The following is a 24,863-nucleotide window of genomic DNA, read 5'->3' on the forward strand; positions in this document are numbered from 1 at the left end:
GACCTTCTCAAAGTCTGTGGGAGCATTAATTTACCTTCTTTGGTAATGCAACACGGGCACGGTGTTTGATGAGAAGGGCCGGAGAGAGTTTTTTGGTTCAGTTTTTCGGTATTCCTTTTTTTTTTTTTTGGAACATGGCTGGTACAAAAATAGCAGAGATGGAGAAATTAATGGGCGTGGTTTTCCGGGTCCATCCTCGTTCATCTATTACAATGATAATGGCGGATCGTCCTGAAACCCCTTCACGTACGCCACCTCAGTCAACGAGGAGCAATTCCTCTTTCTCTCTCTTTCTCTCTCTCTCCCTGTCCATGTAGTACCTGCATGATCCCTTCCTTGATCAGTCAGTGGAGAGAATCGGACTCACCTTGTCACACACGCAAAAGCAAAACCCACATTCCCAATGTCTCACACACACACACACACACACACACACACACACAGATCGAGCGGGTTGTGGATGGAGAATCAACGCGTGTGTGAATTTCCCCTACCCGATAATTCGATAAACGAAGGAAGGTCCGGAAGAGGCGCGCGGCCTTTGTTGGTGCCGCAACGTCTTGGCATGCCTACTCTTACCACGTGCACTCTGTTGTCGACCCACTGTGAAATGAAATATAATTATGCACACAAGTTATAACCAACTGCATGCCATGCTACAAAACTCATTCATTAATAAACAAACCTCTTTTGTGATTACAGGGTCCAAGTCGCACCCGGGCCAGGCCCGCTCCGTGTTCCAAACATCTTGGAAGTATGGGCCGGAGAAAGACCCGGGCGGCCCAAGTCCGATACCAAATCCATTTTGTCATCCATTTATCCGAACAAAACAAAATAAAGACACCGACCGTCAGCGCAAGTGGCAAAGTGCTTGACAGTTGGTATCCGAAGTCCCAGAGTTGAATCCTAATTAATTCACATTTTCGGCTAAATTTATTTCTAAATGAAATAAACGAAACGGATAGTATACTACTTATTTCTCTCTCTAAAAAAAAAAGACCTACTAAAGCTGAACTGGTTTATCTATCTCTCACAGCACTTGAAGATTAAAGCAATTGCGGCATGTTTAACTGATTTTCAAGTCCTTAAAAAGTCGCCATGTATTAGAGGAAGTGGAAATTTCCTACAGCATTACATGTAGAAATTTTCTTTGCATGAGATGATCACAGCATTCGTTCAAAAGCCGGTCATTGGATTCACATTTCCAGCTACCTATCTCTTAAAAAAAAAAACGAAGCGGGCTTGGTGGTTAGTACCTGAGACCCAAGTTCGAATCCTAATTTGATTCACATTTCTAGCTAAGTTTATTTCTAAATGAAATAAATGAAGCGGCTAGTGTATTACCTATCTCTCTCTCTCTCTCTCTCAAAAAAAAAAAAAAAAAAAAAAAAAAAAAAAAAAAAAACCGGTCGTTGGATTAACCGACCGTGCGATGGCTATTATTGATTCTTTTTCAAATGGAGCAATAAAATAAAATATAGGACATTACTGCTGAATAGACGGTTTAAATTGATCACAATCTGCCCCACAAACTCAACATACTTTTTATTTACCCCTCCCTCTTTTTTTTGTCAACTCTTACCTCTTTGCTTTTTGTCAAGTCACAAGAAACATGTCCCAGGGGGTGCCAACTACATTTGTCCTCATCTTGCCTTTTTTATAATGTATATTTATTCATCACAAAGCCCAAAAAGAAAAAGGAAGAGAGATCACAGGTACCTGCTGAGTGAATCAGTGGAATAGCCTTTTTCAGATTAAATCATCAGACATTCCCCCCCTCCCCCTGAACAACTTATGATAAACCACACTTCCTCTTCTTTCCTTTTTTTTTTAAAAAAAAGAAAAAAAAAAGAAGAAGCAATGAGTGTGCATGCAGATCCTCATTACCCTTTTCCAACTTTAAAAACAGCAAAAGAGTCATATACTTGATTGGTTGTTACATCCTTTCTCTTTTCGGCCTAAGCTACAAAAAATATTATACAATCCAATTAAATAATACAATATGAATAGTTCTCTCAGGAGAGCATTTTGCCATCTATGGTTTGCCAAAACTCTGTTAACTAGTTAAAAAGAATGTAAGATCAAAGCTGATTCTCTGTCCGTTAGTAGTGAAATGCATCACATTCTGTTTGTTTGAGGAGCTCAGGGGCTTCAAAATAGGGGGAAGAATGAGCCTAAGAGCAGTGTAGTTAGCGATGTAAGTAGAGTCACTTTCCGCTTAATGACGTTTGCCGAAGAGACTTTGTTGAGACAATGTACCTAGCATTCCTGCAAAAGAGACCATTCAAAGGGTAAGATCTCTAATAGACACAGCATCAGTAAACTTTTACTCATTAGAAAAGCAGAGCACTTGAGTTGCTTTGCACTAATTGAAGTCCAAGGAATGGACTTCTTCTGGCTCTATTTAAAAAAAAAAAATGAAGGTAGTTTTATAGATCAGGAAAGATATGAAAGTTCAGTATTTAATATATTACGATTTCATAAGTTCAATATATTTCACGAATGAAATTTCATCGAAAAGATAGATAGTAATTGTTCACTGTGTAATGTACCTACTTTTGTTAGTGATGTTTGTTTGGTAAATAGATAGGCTTGTTGTATAACTGTTCTCAGAAAACGCGACTTCTTGGATACCAAGAGTCAGCTGTTGATGTAAAGGAAAAAAGAAGCAGATTAAACCCTGCTCCTCATCAGCCAATCACTGCTACAGAATTTCTCATAGAGATTTAAGAATATTGACATCGGTAATGAATAACATGTGTGCAGGTTATGGGAGAACTCTTAACAGATGATAAGCTTGGAGTGGAAAATTTACCGTTTAATCTCGTCGAGTGAGTATGCACACTCCTTCATTCGACTGGAATTACTCGGTGAATCAAAAGAAGCCAAGTTCTGTATACCCACTTGAATATGGGAAAAGCTCCGCAATATCAACTTGCGAGGTAGAGCAGCTCATGTTCTGGATTCTGCTATGGTTGATCGATTCAACCTCTGCTATGAACACACTATAAACTGGCCTATGGTCCGAAAACCTCGACTCTCCACGAACATACGAGAGCTGGTTTAGACCTCTTCCATACCATAAAATTCGATCACACCTTCATAAGCAAGCAAGATCCATTAATTACATGGGCCAATTAAATTTGTTTGAGAGAGTACTCGAAGAAACATTATCGATTTCAAGATTCAACCATGCAGGAGTTCGACGCTTCTCCTTTATGTTCATGTCATCGCCAGTATATCTATCCGAATTGTTAGAATATTTGTATGTGGGGGGGAAATATATTCTTCCTTCATTCCAGCCCTCAAAGACACGTCCGCATCTTTGCTCGATCCTCAGCTGCGAAAACGTGCATGGACAAGAACTGTACTAAATAACCATGGCTTTCTTTTAAAAATACGTATAATAACTTCTGCTACCAAGATATCATTTGATTATTCGTGAGATAGTCGTAGAGGAAGACATAGTGTACAGTAATAAATAAGATATCATTTGATTAAAGAACTGCTCAACTACCTGATCTTTTTCCAGCAATGCTTTCCAATTATGCATTTCGACCAGAGCCTTTGCAGACCGATATGAAAGAGCTATCCGGTAATTCAAATCCCCAAGCCATATAATTCGACTATACCAAAACAAAAAGAGCTAAATATGTTCTTAGTCTACCAAAAGTAATGAGTTTCGCGATTGTGCAATTAGCTAATTGTCGAGGGCTTACTCATGCTCAAGAATACTCTCGGGCGACTTCTCTTCGCATAAACCTTGGATCGGTGGAAATCTAGTTTTTCTGAGAATTTCCATAACATCTGAGTTTCTACGAAGTTCATCGCCTTCCTTCTGGCCAGAGGTCAAATGGCTGCAGACGAAGCAGAAGCTTGTTTGGTGCAAAGACAGGCTAATTGAAATTGAACCCTGGAAGAAATAAGTTTTAATTTGCCTTTCTCTATATAAACCCCTGACCATATGAAGTTTTAATTTGCCTTTCTCTATATATACCCCCGACCATATGAATCTTTCCGACAGAAATTTTCTCATATGAATTTTTTTTTTTTTTTGAGGAAACAGGGATATACCCTATTTGTAAAGGACTCATATGAAAATTTTAAAAAAAAACATAAATTATACAAGACACTATTCACGCATAGAACAGAAGCACCATATATGGCAAGGAGTAGCTCAATCCAATTTAAATTTTGCATGATTACAAATTACATACATGCAAGGAAAGTGATATGTGTTCGACGTTTTGAATTTCTAAAACATTATTCGTGAGATAGTCATAGAGGAAGACATATTATATGCAGATAAAAATAATTTCGAACGTTAAAGTTTTACCTTGTTTCCGAGATAACCCATCAACCCTCTACCAACACAAGAGACCTTCAGATTCCTTACATCATCTCTTATTTCACTCCGCACCCACACCATCAGAAATATGCCCACCATCTGCTTACTTGCAACCAGGCAGTATCTAAATAACGGCACAAACATTGGTTCTCATTATTCCGATGTTAGTAACTCGAAAAACGAATTTGACAAACAGTAAATCCCCGAAATGCCATGGCTACGAAAACATGATATCCATACTAAAAGTCATAATATCCAAAAATCACAATAAATGTAAAAAGTAAGACATAAATTTCGCTGAGCACGAGAAAATGCACCTAGAGAGTCTTGCCGATCGATCCCTGTCCACCAGCGAGGTGCTACTATGAGCATTGGACATTGGAGAGAAGAAGGTTGTACTTGGAGAATCCGTAGTAATATAATCATCATCAGAAGACACACCCCATCTAAAATTTGAATCGAAATCACTCGCTCTGCTCCCAAAGATGACCCGGTCGCAAACACTATACCGACGTTCGAGTCTCGGTTGCGGAGCCATGATATCTCCATCCATCGCTAAACTATGACTGAGAGATTGAAAGGACCGGCGGTGGAAGAAAGACGGGTTCTTTTGTCTCGTTGATGAGCCCTCGAAATCATCATCCATTTCTACAACTGGGTTCGGAACGGGAGAGGGAGTTTGATTGCTTCCATTGCTACTCGAGCCTATGAGATTGTTTAGTGTTCTCCTTACAAGAGCGACCCATTTCCTCGCCGGACCATTGTCTTCGGATCCAAGAACGTTCCCCGCATTTAGAGGAACAATTTCCTGGAAACTAGAAAGGAAAAGAAAACAGGGCCACAAAAAAAAAAAGAAGAAGTTTACTGGTGTTTCTCTAGTTTGATCATTGAGTATTGTAATGCAAAGAATACTTATTAAGTTGAAATGCATACCCCAAAACATATACATCTGCAGGAGGTGAAGTGTGGAGCCAATCCTCAAGATTCATATGACTCGGCGGGGATTTCCCACCCACATTCCATGTTGCAACAAATATCCTAGTCAAAAAAAATTGAAGACAGGAGAAAATTATCAAAAAAAATTAAGTATAACACCAAAAAAAAGGAAAAAAAAAAAAAAGGAGGAGCTTTTGTTGCTTAGTTTGATGATATTCAATCACCTGTACTCCAAAGAGACTGTGGCTTCTGCGGCATCGAGATCGATCTTTCCTCGCCTAACTCGGTCCGTATTCCTCCTGAATAATCTCTCTAAGGTATCAAAGGCAATATGGTATCAGAAAAGGAGAACATGCAATCAAAGAGAGGGGACAACCCACAGGAATTTGAAAAAAAAGAAAAAAAAAAGGGGGGGGGTGGTCCAATTCTAAAGCTGTGAGGGTTGAGACAGGGCAGGACACAGTTCTCTACCAGTTTTGCTTTTCTTGACTGTGCATGCCTCCCTCTCTGAGAAGCTGCTTCTCCATTCCTCATCCCCTGCTGGAAAGGAACACAAATTTCTAGAGAAGGAAAAGGAAAAAAACATGCAAGAAGAAAAGAGCAGAAAAATAAAGCTGTGGCTTGTTGCATGGCAGTGATCAGCAGAGAAGACCATGAATTTGAAAAATTAAAGGAGGAGTAGGGGGAAAAAAAATTCCAGAAGGTTAATCAACAGTGTTAAGTTTGCTATGGAAAAAATAGAAATAAAAAAGAGGAGTAATTGGGTTGAGATTAACAGAGGTAGCAATTGACAGATAAACTTGGAGAAGTGAAATTTGAAATGCTTTTCGTAAGGCAAGGAAGTCAATGCAAGAATAATTGCAGTATCAGAGGTGACTTAGAATCCCAACAGATCAGAACCCCCAAAAAAAACAACAAAGGGAAACAGCTAAATAAAGTATGGACAAAATTAAGAGACCCACCTCTACTAACAACATCATCTGCATGAAATTCATGAGCTTTGTTCTTGATGTTGAACCACTTCCTAACTTTGGACCATGAGAGCTAATTGGAAAGAAGAAAAATAAGGACTTGATTAGTAATCTAAGCATCACAATGCAGAGAGTGAAAAATAATAAAAAAAGAAAAACAGAGAAATAGATGTAATGTCAATGAAAACCTTGCTTTTCTTTGGATTCTCATCTCTCATTGTTCCAAAACTCCCCTCATACAGCTTAGATTCCTGCTATAGCTCCGTAGACATCTCGTAGCCTTATTTGATATGGAAACTAAAAGCAAAGGAGTGGCCTTTCCAATCTCTGCCTTGAAGAGGAGACTTAAGGACAAAGAAGCCACTCCTCTTTGTTACAACATTTGCTGGATTCTTCTCAGAAGCACTAAGGAAAGCAATGATTTGATGGAAACAAAGAGGCTCCTTGATTCCTCCCCTCCTTTACTTAAATGGGTTTTCTCCTCACTCTCAAAATAAAGTTTTTTCCTTTAAAAAAAAAAAAAAAAGAATTGGGTTTTCTCTGCCTCCGCCAAAAGGGGTCTTTGATGCGAGTACGTGGGAGATTGAAGCAACAAGATGCCAAATTCAGTTTGGAGTGGTGGGTGATACACGTGAATATGAGTGGATTTTGGAGCACAGGGAAACAAATGGAAGGAGCAGAGAGAGAGAAAGAGAGAGAGAGAGAGAGAGAGAGAGAGAGAGAGAGCAACAGAAGCTGAGGGGGAGCAGTGAGGACTAGGAGTCTCTTTCCTTCTAAACAAACTGTGCTGAGTTGATTAAAGTATCCAGTTTTAAACTTTGAACAAGAGAATATAGTGCCAGGTACCCAGGTGACCCTATCTCTCCCTCTCTCTCTCTCTCTCTCTCGAAATTATTATTTGCACCAGGTGTATAAGTAGATATTCTTTACTGCATTCAATATACGATGCATGATCCGTGTCTTAAAATTTAAAAAATTTAATTTAATAAATACAATGTGTATAATACACATCTCGTATATTAAAATTTTGAATTTAAAATCTCTACAATAGAGTTTTAATAATACGGTGCATGATAGTGCACGGCTGAATGTAGTAGTTTCTCCTTTCTCTCTCTTTCTATATATATATGATTTTTACTATATGACTTCCACTCCAAATGCAAGGTCCATCCAAAATAGACGAAGAATAGGAAACTGGGTTAATTGTGTACAATCAAAAATAACAAAATTGGGTTGAGAAGAAGTAGGGAACAAAAAAAAAAAGAAAAAAAAAACAAAAACAAAGAGAGAGGAAAGAATTGAAGGTGGGGGCCTCAACTACTGTTTAATTCAGTTCCACTGTACCATATTCCCTTTGGTCTTCCCCATAGGGCAGAGGAAGAAAAAGCAGTTGAATTGCAAAAAAAAAAAAAAAAGAAAAGGAAAAGATGAGAGTTTCTTTTCTCTCTTTCTTTCATTCTTTCATGATTTATCCGGTGTTTTGGTAAGCGTGTTTGCATGGATATTAGTGTGCAGGGATGGACAACTTCTTTTCTTTTTATCTTGTTTTAAGTTATTTCCATTTTTCTTTTCTTTTTTTTTTTGTTTGGTCCCTTGCTTTCTTTTTTATAAGCTCTGCGTTTTTGGAAGGAGTGTCTCCAGAGAGGTTTCTGGGATTGTTAAGTGGTTTGGAGGGGTTTGAGTGTTGGCACATCTCCTTTTTGCATGGGGAAGAGTCGATTTCATAAAATTTTCGCTATTTTCACGCACCTCTTATGTACTTTAGATATGCATTCAGACTGTCAATATTTTTTTTTTAAAAAAATCTATCTATATATTTATATGTAAGTATAAATTTTACGTCTTACTCATTTTAGAATTCACAAAATTTTATAAATTTTTTAGTATTAAAAAAAGGTTGATAAGACTAGTTAAAAAATAACACTCTCTGAAAGAGTGAGACGAGATATACAGACAGCATTGCTCATTTAAAAAAGTTCATTATCAAACCGATATGTTGGATCACAAGAGGTGATACTGTGAGGCTTTGGCTTTGGACTCCTCTTCAAGACTGCAACCCGGCCTAATGGACACTTATGGTAGCGTTTGTCCCCTTATCCCCCCTTTATATTCAAACGCAAATTTTTTTCCTGAGAATAGTAGTTCTCGGATACTTAAAATAAGCTGGTATAACTATTCCCGCCAACACCTTCATTTTCTATATATAACTAACTACTATTTTTCTTATTCTATATTATCTATCCAAATACTATTTTTTTTATCCTCGGGAACAACCCAATTTTCATCCAAACGCTATTTTTTTTACCCTCATACTTATACCTATTTCTGTAATAGCTAGTTCTTGCTTATATCCGAACCAAACCCTACCTCTGGGAATTGACATGGGTTTCTAGAATTTTGGGCAGTAGGGTTCTGTGCCAGCTCAGTCTGAATTGGCTCAATCTGGGCATTTTGTCTTGAGCCCTTCATAGGGTTTTGCTAATTAGGGTTACCCTTTTTTGGCCTTCCAGGTATCTAGTAAACACATGGAAAATGCTATCTCTCAAGTACTACAGCTGAGTAGATTTTGTGCTGTTCTTGGATAGTCCAACAGTGATAGACATTGGCTGTTAATAACTTGATATTCTGATGAGGAAAAGTGTGGGCAACTGTGTGACTCTTTTAGGCAACTTGAATCTTTTAAACTATATATACTGTACTACTTAGTTGCACAAACAAAACAAAGCTAGTACTATAATATATATGAATTGATAGGATTAGTATAGGATTAGTAAATAAGTGTGAAATATTCCCCCATCATGGTATGCCCTTCTTTTTATAGATTCCTACTAAAAAAATCACCTTTACTTTGGTATATCTAATCCTCTTAATTATCTAACCTCTAAGCAAGATGATTAGAGAACTCGGCTGCACTATCTGAGCTATCAACATCAAAAGTAGTGCATAAGCACTTGGTTTCTTCCGCAACCGACGCACGTGTAGACGGATTTTTAGAAGGACCTAATTGGCATCTATTCGAGTTTATCTCACTAAGACACATTTATCCAGGATTATTTTAATGATCTCACTAATATCGGTCTTAATATCAGCCCATCATGTCCATATACATATATATAAAAGTTTATTTATAGAGATTATGAAACTCTTGCTCAACTTTACACACACACACACACACACACACACACACACACACATATATATATATATATATATATATATATATATATATATATATATATATATACTTTGCTTTTTAAGACCCCAAGCCTTCAAACATTTGACCACCATAGAACACTNATCATAAAAGATAAATTTTTATATAATATGTTTTTCCTAAATAGATTACTATTTAAACTTAGTTTGAAATTCCAAGAAAAAAGCATTATGTACACAAAAATATAAAATAAAAGTTATTTATTTATTTTAAAAGAATATCACATTCCTTGCAATAGCAATGATCTGATTACATTATAATTTGGTTAATATTATTAGAAAATAAACTATGCACTTATTTTTACATGCTTTTATCTTCTTCTTTTTTTAACTAAATCACGCTAGACATGTTCGTAATACAAAACAAGCTCATAGACAGTATTGTACTCTACAATATAACTAAACGTACTCTTAGAAACTGTTTAGTTGACCACAGTCCCTAAAGCAAGTGGCAAAGGATTTAGTGGATGGTACCCGAGATCCCAAGTTCGAATCCTAGTTGATTCACATTTTCAACTAAGTTTATTTCTAAATAAAATAAACAAAGCGAAGAGTGTGCTACTTATCTCTAAAAATAAAAAATAAAAAATAAAAACTGTTTAGTTGTATATAGTTTTAATTGTAATGCGGTTGTAAAGTGCAGTTGTAATTACATGAATTAGTTTACGGAGCCATAGTCTATGGAACTATAACATGGAGTTTTGGAGCCCCTGGTGTATGGAACTCGGTCCATGCATTAATTTATAGGGCTAAAGAGCATCAGAATAATAGTTAGGGTGACATGCACGGGAGACTTTTGGGAGACGAAAAGAGTTTTTTAGTTTGACTTTTTATTAAGTTATGATATGTATACTTGAATAGTCTAAATACAATAAAGCCGCAATGCGTGACTAGGACTCTTGAGATTGGAACAGTAAAGAGTTGAGAGTGGAAGAATGCAATATAGTATATAACAAAAAAAAAAAAGTAATCAACTTTTATAAGGTTGATGTCCACTATATATATATATATATATATATATATATATATACTTTGCTTTTTAAAAACCCAAGCCTTCAAACATTTGACCACCATAGAACACTGTGTTCAAACAATCTCCCCCCACCCCCCCCTTTTTTTTTTTTTTCCTTATTTTGAGCTGAAAAGATTTTTGCTCAAACTTCAAGTAGTACAGCCCACACTTCTATTTGTGCCAAACTTTATTGAGTGCTGCAACGAATTAAATTATTGGAGCATCTATTTATAAATCTAAATGAAAGCACAATATTTTTTACCACGTGGTAAGTCACCATTCATCCCTTCATCCTTATAAATAAATAAATAAATGAAATCACTTCCTCTATCTAAATATCAAATTAACAAAATAATTAACTCTCTCTATTTACCTGCTACTTGAGTTTATTACTAATAAATTCATTCCGTTTAATATGGACGATGTAGATTTATTGAACCACTAAGCAATTGTGACATTAAATATCAAATTCTTCGCTCTTGGACTTTTATTTTATGAAACCAACCCCTTCGCCTTCCCTCCACATATAACGCCTAATTTAACCCTATCTAAACCGTAAATCTAGAAACCCATCCAAAAGGCCCAACCCTTTGCCTTCTCTCCGCATATAACGTTTAATTAATGTATCCACCCATTTTAACCCATCACTTGGACATGTATAAAAAAAATATTGTGCCGTTTCATCTCTCCTATGCATGTCATGAAAATGAAAGTCTATTTTGTTTCTTATAATAAATTACAACCTCCTTCATCTAGCAAGAGGTGTGGGATCTATTTACTTTTCTTTTTCTTTTTTTTTTAATTTTTAATTTTGATGTATTATTCTCTTCTTATTTAGCCTGAGGCGTGGGTGATGCTTCAGGTCATAGCGGTGGCGGAGGGGTGAATGTGATGGCAGTGAAGACTAAGACGGCTGCGGAAGAAAGCGTGGGCAATGACAGTAGAGATCGAGGCGGCAGTAAAAGCAATGGCAAGCCTCGCCCTCTTAAAAATCAATATTAAGTGAGAGTTTCTTTATCTTTTCTTTTTTTTTCTCTCTTTTCTTATTTTCTATTTTTTTAATCTATTTTTAACCTATTTTACAGTATTTTTTGGAATTATTTGATAGTTTCTGTTTAAGATGAGTTGGATTGGATTAAAAATCTAATATTCTGATAATACCTGCCCGTCGTATCGCGCGGATAACTACACTAGTGTAATTATATACTTGGATTGATGAGAAACGTGTAAACTTTACATGAACACTAGGTTACCCTCTACTCTTAGTCAATTTAATCTATGATCTTTTAAGAAAATCCAACTATAATATATAAAATTATGCTAAATCCAACATATGCTGACGTGGCGTCGGCTGCTGTACTTGTATTATTGCTCCAGGTCGGGGAAACAGAGGCCATTACCTTTCACATCAAACTCCCTTTTATGTTAATGAGAGGGCATTGGCCACCATGATTTGTCCATCAACCAATCAAATGAAGATCCCAAATCTACATGAGCTCGATCCCAAAGCCAATTAGTCTATTTGTGGCTTTTTGCTTGCTTTTAGAGGGGAAATATGGAGTCATCAGACTGTTGTGGAGAGAAGCATGTGGGTCTTAGGAATCCTTTAGTTGGATATCGTGAGGGGTGGGGTCTGGAAGAAAGTCTTCTATGTTACGGTGATTTAATATTGGCCCTATTTGACTCTGATATGGGTGCTGTAAAAATAATTGTGTATCGTAACATCTTGTTTGCTAGACGGGATGTAAATTCTACCATTGTCACGAGCTAGCCCACACCATAGTTAGGCCAAAATACGTCCTAAACAAGATTGCAAATGGACCATTCCGATTGTGCAATCTTAAAATTTATTACTACAGTAAAATTAAACTGCTAGAGGATTCTATCGAAGTACTTGAATTCTTGAGACCATATACTCTACTATTAGAGTTGAAGTACTATTCGGAGAAGCATTACACTGAATCAGAAGCCCTTGAGTTGAGAGTAGATTGAAAATAAATGCAGCCAAGATATGCAAAGAGCTCCTCACAACACTGCAACCTGAATCCTCGTACCTAGATTACTTGTATTAAGATGGCTTAAGAAAATATAAGATACCAAATCATTTGGTTCAGAGAGGGTGGGGACAGTCAAACAAGATCTTTGGTCCGTACTCTTGAGCAAAGCATTTGTCTCTCTCTCTCTCTCTCTCTCTCTATAGATGTCTCTCTCTTGCTTTTTCAGCTTTAAGAGCTTCTTGGCAATCTTACTTAGCTTTCACTGCTTTACCGCGTTTCATTACCCGAGAGAGAGAGAGAGAGAGAGAGAGAGAGAGATCAATACTCGCTCCTGGGCTTTCCCCACACGTCATTTTCTGAAACTCTTCACATAAATGATGCAGATGTCTCCAAAGCATCTTTAGTACCTACTGTTTTTTTTTTTTTGAGAGATAGTTAGCACGCTACCCGCTTTATTTATTTTATTTAGAAATAAATTTAGCTAGAAATGTGAATCAACTAGGATTCGAACTAGGGTCTCGGATACGAACCACCAAATCCTTTGCCGCTTGCTTTAGGGACGGTTGGTAGTATCTACTCTTGGTCTACAAATATAATCTAGGTATATTGCAACGGTAGGCTTTATTTTTTTATGATCTTTTTTTCCATCTCATTGTCATAATCCTCTTTGTCCCCATAGGCATGCGTGGATTTACAATTAAAGGCTCGATGCATGCACCAATTCCATAAAAGCTAAAGAGCCCAAATGTGATGTTAATGTCAGTTCAGATTGTAGGACTAGATATGATGATGTCCCAATATATGTAACCAATAATATTGTGTACCTGGAAAAAATGCATGGAATTATAATTCACATCATAATCTTATCATAAGGTTACAAGGTGATTAGAAATATAACTTTCCGATTGTTATGCATTTAACATTGAAACAAATTTTTTTAAAGACAACGAAAAAAGATTATGGAATTAAACATGAAGAATATATAGATGTTTATGGAGATATAAATAATTTGATGAAGCCGGATAAGAAAATGTAAAAACTAGTTCCGTCAAAGCCAACTTTTGAAGAGAATTTGCGTATCAAAACAGGCAGAAAAATAATATATGATTTGAAGTTTTATTTATAACAGAAAAAAAGATGAAATTATAATCTTATTAAAAGTATGTATTCGGCATGCAATCAAGAGATTCATGACTAATCATGTTAATAAAGTAGTTCCGACTACCTCATTCGATTTAAGCAAAAAAAAAAAAAAGATGATGTAAGATAATAAATAAAGCAATATTACCATGGAGCGTACATCTCAAAGCGGGTGAAAATTAGACACCCGGGAGGGATATACTGTACTGTATACCATACAAAGTATAATTTACCATGAGCCAATGATTACACTCTTCGTGTTCGACATGCGACGGTCACGATTGACTCCGTACCGTACGTATATCTAACTTCCAGTCAACGACCGCGAGCTTAGTCTTCGCCTTGACCGAGCCTCGGGCCGAAGATACAGCCTACGACCCACAGCGCAAGCAACACGTAGGCCCAATGTTACGGAGCAAATATACGGCCCATACATATGGCCCACGAACCACGGTCGCTTTGCGCTCCGTCCCCTCCGCTCCTCCATGGTGCGCCTCCTTCCGCGGCCCCCTATTCGCCTCTGGATTCTGGAATTCGCTCCCACCATTACCAAGATCTAAATCCGTCGATTTCGATCCCTTCGATCGAACTCGAAGGCGAAGCGAAAGCGGAGAATCGAAGGATCACCGCCAATGGCGATGGCGCGTCTTCTTCTTCGTAAAACCCTCTTCGCCTCCTCCTCCTCCTCGTCTTCCTCTTCCGCCGTAGCTCCTCTTCTTCATGGTGCGAGTCGTGCTCCCTCTACTTCCCCTCGCTAGCATTTAGCTGGATTTTTGTTGACTTTTGTTAAAGATTACTTTTTGCTGTTTAACTCTTCGTTTTGGCTCCGGTTTGGGAAGTGTTTGATGTTTTGCCCGGTCATCATTAGGGACTGGATCTCGAAACTGTAATGTCTGTGTAGATAATCTAAGTATTGAACGGAGTCATTAAGCAGATTTTTCTTTTCTTTTCTTTTTTTCTGGTAGATTTATTTGCACTTAATTGTTCTCTGATCGTATGGATAAATGAGCTACTTTGTTTCGCAAGGCTCAATCGTCATGCGATCTTTTTTTGATGACTTGCCCCTTTTTTTCATTAGTAACCATGAGTATGGATTGCAGCTATGATGTTGTATATTTCCACTCGTTGCAATTCAATGATGAAATCGTTCGGTAAACTTGTGGCTGTTTAATTTTATATCTGCTTGGTAAATTTTGGATTGCTGAATTTGCTATCCGCCACTTTACAAGCACTAAGAATGTTTTCTACCGTCACCCTAGTTCATTCTTCTACGTCATTTCCTTGTCACGTGTTGATGTGATTTTCGTGCACAATGTTCGTTCCAAATTTTCGGCACAACTAGCATTACCAGTGCACGTCCCCATAGGGCACATGACGAGATACGCAAAGATGATCTTAGATATCAGGTGTTTTGATTCAAGCTTTCATTCTAGTATAATATATTTATTCTTTGCAGATATCATGAGTTGCTCGGTGGCGATAAATACGGATCTCAACGGCTTGTTGCATGCTTGGTGCAACTTAGGATTTTTGTGTAGCTACCACAGCTCTGCAAAGTTTGACTTGACTGATTTGACGTAAGAACACACCTAATTATTGATCAACGTTTAAGGCTCAATTGATAACGATCGAAGCTAATGATACTATTTGTTGCCCCTGCTTTAATAACAGTCGTCCTCACACTTGGTATCCAAATGCTCGAAGAAAGAAGCGCAATGTATTTTTACATGTGGGTCCAACTAACAGTGGGAAAACTTATAATGCGCTAAAGAGACTAGAGGCAAGCTCCTCAGGTACTGTAATCTTAATCTACTAGCACACATCACTCTCTTTCTATGATACAATAAATATGTTGACTATTATCACTCCTTGAAGGATTATATTGTGGACCTCTAAGATTGCTTGCATGGGAGGTGGCACAAAGATTAAACAAAGCAAAGGTGCCCTGTAACTTGATCACCGGACAGGAGCGAGAGGAGATTGATGGTGCGAAGCACAGTTCCATAACAGTTGAAATGGCTGATGTGACGAGCGAGTACCAGTGTGTAATTATTGATGAAATCCAGGTATGTTGCAGTAAATCCTTTAAGATCTGTACATCTTTTGCGGATATAGAAGCTAGGCTGGTAAAAAAAAAAAAAACTACTAAGCAGTGCTCAGACTAGTTTATGTTAGCTACATATGTCTTGTCAGACAATTTTCTTTCTTTTCTTTTGTATTCTCTTATCTTTCAATTTTATTTTGTTTTATTAGATGGTCGGTTGTAGAACGAGGGGTTTTTCATTCACACGCGCACTGCTAGGGATTTGTTCTGATGAACTTCATGTGTGTGGCGATCCAGCTGCCGTTCCTCTTATCCAGAGAATACTTGAAGTAACTGGCGACGTGGTTAAGGTTGTTTAAGAGTCAAAAGTCAAATTTTTAACACCAGTGGATAATCATCTCTTAATGATTTTTTTCTGCACATGACTATATGAGAGAGCGTATGCTTCAGGTTAATTGCCAATTCTTTTTTCTTTTACGTTCATAAGGTCAGAGTGTTTTATCTATGCATTTGGACTTCAAGAATCTTCACCTTTACTTTTTGTAATAAAATATGGCATACATTTTGCTCTAGTTCCCCTACAAGTTATCCCTTAACGATTCCACCTCTTCCTGAAATAGATTTTAAAAATTTTCATCCTTTTTTCAAGGTTCTTAGCTTACACAAACATTTTCTCTAGCTGTCTCTTATGCTTAGGGATTTTATATTCCAGTTCTTAAATCACTGTTTTTTTGTGTGTTTTCTTGGTTGAAGCGAGCTAAATCTAACTCGATCACTTCTAGGAGTTGCTAGCTATTCATATTTATTTTTGTAAGTGAGGAGTCGCTTGTCATATAATGATACAAAAATGCCAAATTTTTGTTTATTTCTGTTTCAAATTGTAATTAACATGCCCATTGCATGCTATTACTCAGGTTCAATATTATGAAAGACTCTCCCCGCTGGTTCCTTTAAAGTTCCCACTTGGATCGTTCTCCAACATCAAGACTGGAGATTGTATCGTAACATTCTCTCGACGTGAGATATATAAGTTAAAGGTCAGTACTGGGTGTTTAGATATTTCTGCTGTTTGTGCTATTATTGTTGTTTTGTTACATTCAACACATCTGTTTCACTATTACCTTTTATTTAAGTTGTTAGGGTAACTCGGCTAGTGTCACGCCCCGGGACCCGGCGGAAGCCCGCCCGGCGCGTGCACAGACCCGCCATGTACACCAAACTATCACAGTGCACACAAGGCGTCCAGTGCACACAAGGCGTTTACCAAAAACTAGAAATGAACAAGATATAGTCCTAACAAGGTATCGGAGCGAGTAATATAAAATCACTAATGTTCTAGCATAAAGAGATTCACAATATACACAAAATGTATACAACTAAATCCAAAAGTCTAACATAATCTCTAAACCAAAATACATAATACATCTTTCCACAAGGTATAAAAAGAAAGATGATATCGAGTCCCTCTAAAATAACTCCGTAGGGGCTCTAGCTAGTCGCTAACCCCTTGCCACGATCCTTAGCCTCTCCAGATGCGGATGGCTCTGAAATAAACAATAAAACAGAGGGCGTGAGAACTATTAACAAATAGTTCCCAGTGGGCAAGTCGCCGACCTCAGCGAAATACACCACTAGGCTAACATAGGCATGTTATAAGGGAGATAATTAAGCAAATATACGAAGAGCAAGTAATTAAACAAGATAAATCATAGTCCTGCCTCTACTACAAGTTTAACTATCATGTATATGATGTTCTACTTTTACTTGATCAACTATATGTCAATGTTGATTAACATGCTTAGTCAAATGTATGCCAATATCCATTTATATGCATAATCATAATGTCCATAATGCTACATAGAGTAAATTATGCTTTTCATTGTTATTCTAGCCATGCATACATACTTGTCCACAAGAATATAGGTTCACTACCACTAAGGTTGCCAATGTCACAATGTTCCACAAAATGTCCAACTACTAAGTATGCATCAATTAGTAGTATAAGGTAGCAAACCACATGTATGAGCATTTACTATGTATGCATCAACTACGATGATGTACATTGTCAAGTTAAGTCTCAATACCCAATTTACAAGGAACGTACCCGTAGTAACATTCCGGCTCGTGCCGTGCCTTAGTGGCCCCGTGGTGGTCATCGATTTTTCCCGCAAGAAAAGAGACACTAGCCACGGCATCCCACTTCGGCGCCCAATCCCGCACGGGCGATCTATCGTCGCAAAACTAAACTCCGGAGTGCCGGCTTGTAGGGAGCTACCCTCACAAGCATGTGCGAATGAGCACAACGGCAAGCAAGCGTGATCATAGCATAGGGTCCACAATTGGGATACTCAATTATCATATCTAAAACATAGAATTGTCACTCATCAACTCAACGGTCGGATTCTAGATCATTCATGTCATGTTTACAACAACTTGGGTGGTATGTCTCTACCGACACATATATTGCATAAGGCATGCATAGTTCATATGACAATATCCTACCTAGGATAGTTTACTATTTTACTCAAATTCCCAACAAGGTTCATGACATGTGGTTACAACAAATTTTCACAAGAAACATGTACTAATGCCATATACAAGAGAACTGTGAAATGTCCACAATTATCACAATGCATGTTATGCACATATCTTTCCACTAACATCCTCACTACATGGAGTAGAAATATTATGATGCAATTATTTAGATTTCACTAGTATTACGTGCAATCATCTCTATTAGGATTCGCCCCAAGGGCTATACACTCTCATTTTTCTCATGTTTAAAACATAGAATATAACTGTCGAGCCCTAAATTAATTGTAATGTCACAATAGCAAATACTAGTCGTTCTTCTAATTTAATGCATCAAGTTACTGTGTTGCATGTTAAGTTCTAGTTGTCCAACTAGGCTAAATATATCAAGTTTAGCTTCATGATGACCTTATCATGTTTTATGTCACAATATCACATCTACCTTGTTTACAACAAGTATAATGCAAGAAATGCTAAGTTCCAATTATCTTGTCTATATCAAGCATAATGTTGTCATCATGTAAGATACTATTTGCATAACCCATTTACTAGTTTCCCCCAAGGGGTTATATCATCATTCATACTCTAGCATGCTTCCTAGGGTAGCATAAAAGAGAAATTGTCAAGAAATATCAATTAGTGTCCAAATCCACATGTACACCTCTATCACATAGAGCATAAATTTTCGCTATACATAACATATGCATATTATGTTTTCATAAATTCTAGCATGTCATATTAAGCATGAATAAGTCTCTAAATATGTCTTAAAACCATAAGGAAGACATAGGGGGAGTTCACCCATTTCGGTGAGGTCAAACTCACCGGATGATCTTCGAACCCTTTCGTTCCTTCGAACGAAGTTGTCCCTTAAGCTTCTAGCACCCTAAGAGAAATTCTAAAGGGTTAAAAGCTACAAAACGACTACTTCGAAAATTACACATACAAAAGTGTAAAAATACCTTGGGTCAAGAAGAACTTGATCAAAGCCCAAATCGAAGCTAGAAAGCTTCAAATCCAACCTATAAGAGTGTTCTACACCCATCAATTCCAACTCAAAAGTCTCAAATCAAGAAACCCCAAATAAAATCCTAGATTCTCATTTCTAGGTTTTCATCTCGAAAAAACTACCAAAACATGAATCAAATGGAAGATTAAAGCTACTAACCTCTCTAGAAGTTCCAAACCAAGTTAGGAGTGAGCTATGGTTAGAAATCTTTCCTCCAAAAGGCTCCAATCCAAGCTCCAAAGCTTCTCCAATGGTGGAAAGGTCACCAAGATGCAAAAAGGAAGCAAGTGGAGAGATCAAACATCAAATCCAAAGCAAAAGAGGGGAAAATCCAAGTAAAATGGAAGAGGAACCCTACCTCTTCTCCTCTCTAGTTGCAGCACAAGAGACCTCAGCCAAAGGGTGTGGGGTATATGAAGTGTTGCAACAATTGCAAGGAGAACCCTAAAAAACATGCAGACTGTACGCAGTACTGTGTACCGGTACGCGGGCAAGAGTACCGGTACCAGGCAGCAGCACGCGCAAACCCGAGCCTCGGGTAAGCGAGAAAATACACTACGTACCGGTACCATCGTGATGCAGTACCGGTACAAGGTCCAGTATCGGTACCAAGCCGATGCAGTACTGATACGCTGCCCTGCAGAGTCAACCCGAGAGCAGCCCAAATCCTTCTTTTTAGAGGTTTTGGTGCTAGATTTTCATCCTCACTCCTCGGGACGTGAATCATAGGTGGGAACATAGTCGACGACCATATAGAAAACCCCAAAAGGCTCAGTTCATAAATCAAACACTCGAACCTTGCAATTTGCTAAAGTTCAGTGTGTTACAGCTAAATGGTTGAAGTAACAATATTAGTTGATGCCTAGATATTCAATTGGGATCCTGGGTATAACAATTTATGACATATCCAGTTTTGCGAAGTGAAAAATGTAAAGATACTTAGTTGTAATATTTCTTGGAAGTCTTCAAAAGACCCAACTAAGGGATAGAAAAGGAGTTTATAGAGTCTTGAGAACTTTCCAGGACTCTAAAGTTTGAATAAAAGAGGCACCATTGCTCGTGCCTGATTGGCATATGATGCTCGGGATACTTTTTGGCCTCTTGTTTTTGGGTGAGGGGTTGTATAAAGAAATGATGGACCTATTAGGAAAAGCTGAACATACTCGGCTTGTTTAGTATGACAAATATTTATCACATGTTGAAGATTGTGAAGAAAAGTTGCTATCCGTCAGTCCAAGTGCTTTACTCCTTTGTCTTCGCATGAGGCATGTATATCAAAACTTTGAACATGGAAACTTACCTTTTTCAACTTTAAATTAGCTATGACGTAATTATTTCCCACCTTGTGCTGTGCAGAAAAAAATTGAAAATGATAGAAAACATCTTTGTGCTGTAGTCTATGGCTCACTGCCCCCAGAAACTCGAACAAAGCAGGTACTTCCTTATTAGAAAGAATTTCCCTATTGTCACCTATCTTTCAGACCTGTTAAATTATTCACAATCGTTGTTCTATTACATGTGCTCAAAATACTTTTATGTAGTCAATACGATTTACATGATTAACAATGGGATAGCTGAGTGAATTTGATCTTTAAGCTTGCAGGCAACAATGTTCAATGATGAAAGCAGTGAATTTGATGTTCTAGTAGCCAGTGATGCCATTGGAATGGGTCTTAATCTGAACATCTCTAGAATCATTTTTTCAACTCTGAAAAAGTTTGATGGTTTGTATACTCGGGAACTCACTGTCCCTGAAATCAAACAAATTGCAGGTACTATTTTCTCCAAAATGTTGAAGTTTTCAGTTTTTGATTGACACAACCTGTTGAGTTATTTCTGCCTATTAAATTAGTAATTCGTTATCATTAATGGCTCTAGTGAGTCTCTATACTTTTTTTATGGCTTATTTTACTTTAGCTTATAGTCTTTTTCATGAATTAACTTCATGGCTACCTCATCAATTACTTAGCATCCTATTGCTACAGGAAGAGCTGGAAGATATGGATCAAAATATCCTGTTGGTGAGGTGACCTGCGTAGATGCTGATGACCTGCCTTCGCTACATTCCTCTCTTGCATCTTCTTCCCCTGTTTTGGAGGTAAATGCTTACTCCTTGCTCATAATTAATTGCAAATAAAAGAACAAGGTGTAAGTTTATAGATCTATTTTTTCTTTTTACCATTCGTAATTCATAAACATGTGCTGGTGCAGTACTATGCATGCCATCTTTTTTTTCTTTTTAACAATTTACATCAGCAAAATTAGAATTCTTGCTAATACAAAGTCAGTGACTATTAATATTAACCAAATACTGCCAAATTAATGGAACAAGGGTGGAATTTCATCAGCTTTATTTGATTATGTTAGAAACTTAACGTTGCATCCCTGATGTCTGAAAATTGCTAACTAATCCTGATTTCTCTTTCTATTCATTCTGCAGCGAGCTGGACTTTTTCCCACCTTTGATCTTTTGTCCATGTATTCACGAATGCATGCGACAAATAATTTTCATCCTATATTGGTATGTGGCAAGCTATATTATCCTGTTTTGTTTTTACTCTTTTTCACCTTGCATATATACTAAGGTTTACAGTGATGAATTGTCCAGAAGTTGTTGCAGAGCAACATATATTTCATATTTGCAGCAAATTTGGTACCTTTTTTTTGGGAGAACAGCAAATTTGCTACTTGAATTACTAAAAACTCTGAGGATTTTCTTTTTCTATTATACTGATCAAGTGACCATGTTTTCGGGATGCTGTTACTGAAGGAATCTACTATTTTTGGGGAAACTTCAATTACCACCCCTGTGGTTTCACACTTTCTCGCTTTAGTGCCCTGTGGTTTAAAGTGTATAAATTTAGTACTCTGTGGTTTCATTTTTATCTTTTTATTATCGATTCCACTAATTTTTTTCGTTAAATTAGTGACAAAGTTAAAACTAAAGGATGCTAAAGTGAATATTCGATAAACTTAGGTGGAGTATCTGAAGTTTTTTGTATATAATTTAACGAAATATTAACGGAAAAGCTGACGAAAAGATAAAAATAAAACCACAGGACACTAACTTAATACACTTTAAAGCACAGGATACTAAAGTGAGAAAGTGCGAAACCACAGGGGTGGTATTTGAAGTTTATCCATTATTTTTCTTCCATATTTCTGGTTAATAAAAACTTTCTGAACTTCTTGACTGAATTTTGGTGTACGTTTCAGAGAATTTTATTACTCAGACCCTAAAGCTATCCTGAATTCATAAGCTGTTATCAAACTATGTACACTTCTTCAGCTGCTATGTTGCATGAATTCCCATCTCCCAGCATTTATGATGTTCGGATTCATTCCAATAAGCAAATAAATAATACTTATCAAGTCTCATATATATCTCATGCTGAAAATATTGCTTTGTGCTGCAGGAAAGGTTCTTGGAGAAGGCAAAGTTGTCTCCAGATTATTTTATTTCTGACTGTGAAGAAATGCTGGTAGAAGTCCTTCATATGCGCTCCTTTTTGCTTATGTGCAAGTTTAGTTTACAACTATACATATCCGATATTGGCAGCCAAATTGACTGTGAATTCTTCTTCAATATTTTGACTTATTTTATAACAGTTAGATTGGTCTGCACTTCTTGTACTTGACTTTTTTTGTGGAGTTTGTGTAATTAATATTCAATAAACTGTTGTTTGATAACAGAAGGTTGCTGCAGTTGTGGATGACTTGCCTCTTGGATTATATGATAAATACCTTTTCTGTCTAAGGTAAGAATGTACACTGTGAACTAGCAATGACTTACAATACCCAATCTAAACACTCCAATTCTCCATTTTGTAGTCCAGCGGATATGAATGACGATATCGCAGCTCAAGGTCTAATTCAGGTTTTTTTTTTTTTTTTATTTTACAATACCTCTTTATGGTTTCTTTTTTTTTTTGAGATAAATTGAAGATGGCACACTTGACTCGGTGGAAAAATTTAGTTTGCAGAAAATTATGCTAAGAAAGGCATTGTTCGACTTAAAGAAATATTTACACCTGGAACACTGCGAGTGCCTAAATCACACAATGCTCTGAAGGAACTTGAATCCATTCACAAGGCAAGTGACCTCATATCCTAGGAACTAACTGCACTGAGGATCAATGGTTTTTCTTCTTTTTTTTTTTTTCCTTTGCCCCGATTTTTGAGTTTTGGAAGGTTGATCACTTGGATATAGCTCAAAGCTTGTAAAGAGGCTCTTTTTTCATGAATTAAAATATTTTAGGACAGTAGCAGTAACAGCAGAAGATTTGATTTAATGATTTACATTGAACAACCAAAATTTCTAGTGAACTCCATGTGAAGGGTAGTGAACTCAATGTGAAGGGTACTTGGCAAACTGTTCCAAATGGAGAAGGTTTTACAACTACTTAATTTCCATGAAATAAGTGAAATTCCTAGACATTTCTTCTGCTTACATAAAAACCAGAGGCAAGTTAGTTTGCTTGCCAAAGATGCCAAAACTAGTTAAAAATTTCTAAGATTACAATTAAAAGATGATTTTAATCACATCTTCTGCAAGTTTGATTGGTTCTCTTCTGATCTCCTTAATGAAGGTCTTGGATCTCTATGTCTGGTTAAGCTTCCGGATGGAAGATTCGTTTCCAGATCGTGAGTTGGCTGCTTCTCAAAAGTCGATCTGTAGCTTGTGAGTGTTAAACTAGCTTTCAAAATATTTGTTGTGATGCTCTTTTAGCTCTTTGGAAATCTAATTTGTCCTATTTATTTGATCACAGATTGATTGAAGAATTTTTGGAGAGGTTAGGATGGCATAGCCAACGAAGACGAAACTATGACCATAGTCCGCAGCACCTGCAACAGAAATATCAGACAACTGAACTGTATGATCTTTGATAAGAAACACCATTTGATTTTATTTTCTTCTTGCAAGGATTCTCCATCAATATATCTTTGCTTCTTTATTTTGTTCTTCCTTTTTTCCTTCAACAAATATTCCTTTGAATGCCTTTTCCTTCATTATTTTTGCTAGTAATGAACTTCACTTTTTACCATATTTATCATCATTTTAATTTTATGGTGAAAAGTTGATTTCTCTTAATTTTTATTGTTCTGTGGTGATTACCAGACGCAGGTTCTTTCCAGATTTATGAGTGGACTCTCATAAATACCAACTTTTAAGGTTTTAACTGAAAAAGAGAGCATATCCACCCACCTCTTCTGATTGTTATAATAGTTGGCGAGCAATCCAAACTTCTTCCCCAGTGCTGGATGTCAATAGGTTGTCTTCTTTGGAGAGAAAATCAGGATTTGGGATATATTTGTGTAACTTTTCTGCAGTGGCTTTTCTTGTTATTGTTTTTGTTTTTGTCTGCAGAACCAAAGTTAAGTGTAGTTAGTCATTACTTGTACAGTTAATAGTTGACAACTTGGCTAATTGCTAAGTTTCTCTTGACAAGATTGATATATTCTCTCTATTCTTTTGCCCTTTCTTGTTCCAGTTGAAGCTTCAAGGTTTCGAGTTGTAGTACATTATGGTTCTTGGAAGGTATTGTCACACTAAATTTAGAATTGCAAGGTTCCTAGATCCTGCCAAATCTTACAAAAGTTGTCAGCTAGATCTGCATAGAAATTTTATGCACAAAAGATATCTCATCGAAGTCAGTTCAC

At 37.0% G+C, this 24,863-nt stretch overlaps 2 protein-coding genes and 1 long non-coding RNA gene across 7 annotated transcripts; 1 reads left to right on the plus strand and 2 right to left on the minus strand.

The window, feature by feature from the left end:
- On the minus strand, nucleotides 1,885-7,020 carry LOC109717906 (type IV inositol polyphosphate 5-phosphatase 7-like). Of its 2 annotated transcripts, none has more exons than XM_020243872.1 (12): nucleotides 6,444-7,020; nucleotides 6,247-6,328; nucleotides 5,756-5,821; nucleotides 5,509-5,596; nucleotides 5,282-5,386; nucleotides 4,666-5,163; nucleotides 4,337-4,472; nucleotides 3,720-3,913; nucleotides 3,518-3,626; nucleotides 3,192-3,340; nucleotides 2,816-3,098; nucleotides 1,885-2,268 (listed from the first exon to the last, which is right to left on the minus strand). In XM_020243872.1, the coding sequence occupies exons 1-11, from the start codon at nucleotides 6,471-6,473 to the stop codon at nucleotides 2,876-2,878; spliced, it is 1,680 nt and encodes a 559-aa protein (XP_020099461.1). In that variant the 5' UTR covers nucleotides 6,474-7,020; the 3' UTR covers nucleotides 1,885-2,268; nucleotides 2,816-2,875. The 2 variants fall into 2 exon arrangements, with proteins under 2 accessions (XP_020099461.1, XP_020099454.1); XM_020243865.1 differs by having other exon boundaries at nucleotides 5,756-5,824.
- On the plus strand, nucleotides 14,076-24,684 carry LOC109721917 (ATP-dependent RNA helicase SUV3, mitochondrial-like). Of its 4 annotated transcripts, none has more exons than XM_020249741.1 (17): nucleotides 14,080-14,340; nucleotides 15,074-15,194; nucleotides 15,289-15,410; nucleotides 15,493-15,683; nucleotides 15,871-16,011; nucleotides 16,576-16,698; nucleotides 20,559-20,636; nucleotides 20,806-20,974; nucleotides 21,188-21,300; nucleotides 21,643-21,723; nucleotides 22,619-22,684; nucleotides 22,896-22,960; nucleotides 23,034-23,079; nucleotides 23,179-23,295; nucleotides 23,792-23,883; nucleotides 23,972-24,076; nucleotides 24,322-24,684. In XM_020249741.1, exons 1-17 carry the CDS (start codon nucleotides 14,250-14,252, stop codon nucleotides 24,344-24,346), a joined length of 1,746 nt encoding a protein of 581 aa, XP_020105330.1. In that variant the 5' UTR covers nucleotides 14,080-14,249; the 3' UTR covers nucleotides 24,347-24,684. The 4 variants fall into 4 exon arrangements, 3 of the variants coding, with proteins under 3 accessions (XP_020105330.1, XP_020105338.1, XP_020105346.1); XM_020249749.1 differs by having other exon boundaries at nucleotides 23,034-23,068; nucleotides 23,186-23,295; XR_002219324.1 differs by lacking the exon at nucleotides 24,322-24,684 and having other exon boundaries at nucleotides 14,076-14,340; nucleotides 23,186-23,295; nucleotides 23,972-24,012.
- On the minus strand, nucleotides 16,979-20,552 carry LOC109721939. Its single transcript, XR_002219325.1, has 2 exons — nucleotides 19,019-20,552; nucleotides 16,979-17,205 (listed from the first exon to the last, which is right to left on the minus strand). It is a non-coding gene; the product is annotated as an uncharacterized LOC109721939 (long non-coding RNA).

This window comes from Ananas comosus, linkage group 1 (genome assembly GCF_001540865.1).
Source record: "Ananas comosus cultivar F153 linkage group 1, ASM154086v1, whole genome shotgun sequence".
In the NCBI taxonomy this organism is placed as follows: domain Eukaryota; kingdom Viridiplantae; phylum Streptophyta; class Magnoliopsida; order Poales; family Bromeliaceae; genus Ananas; species Ananas comosus.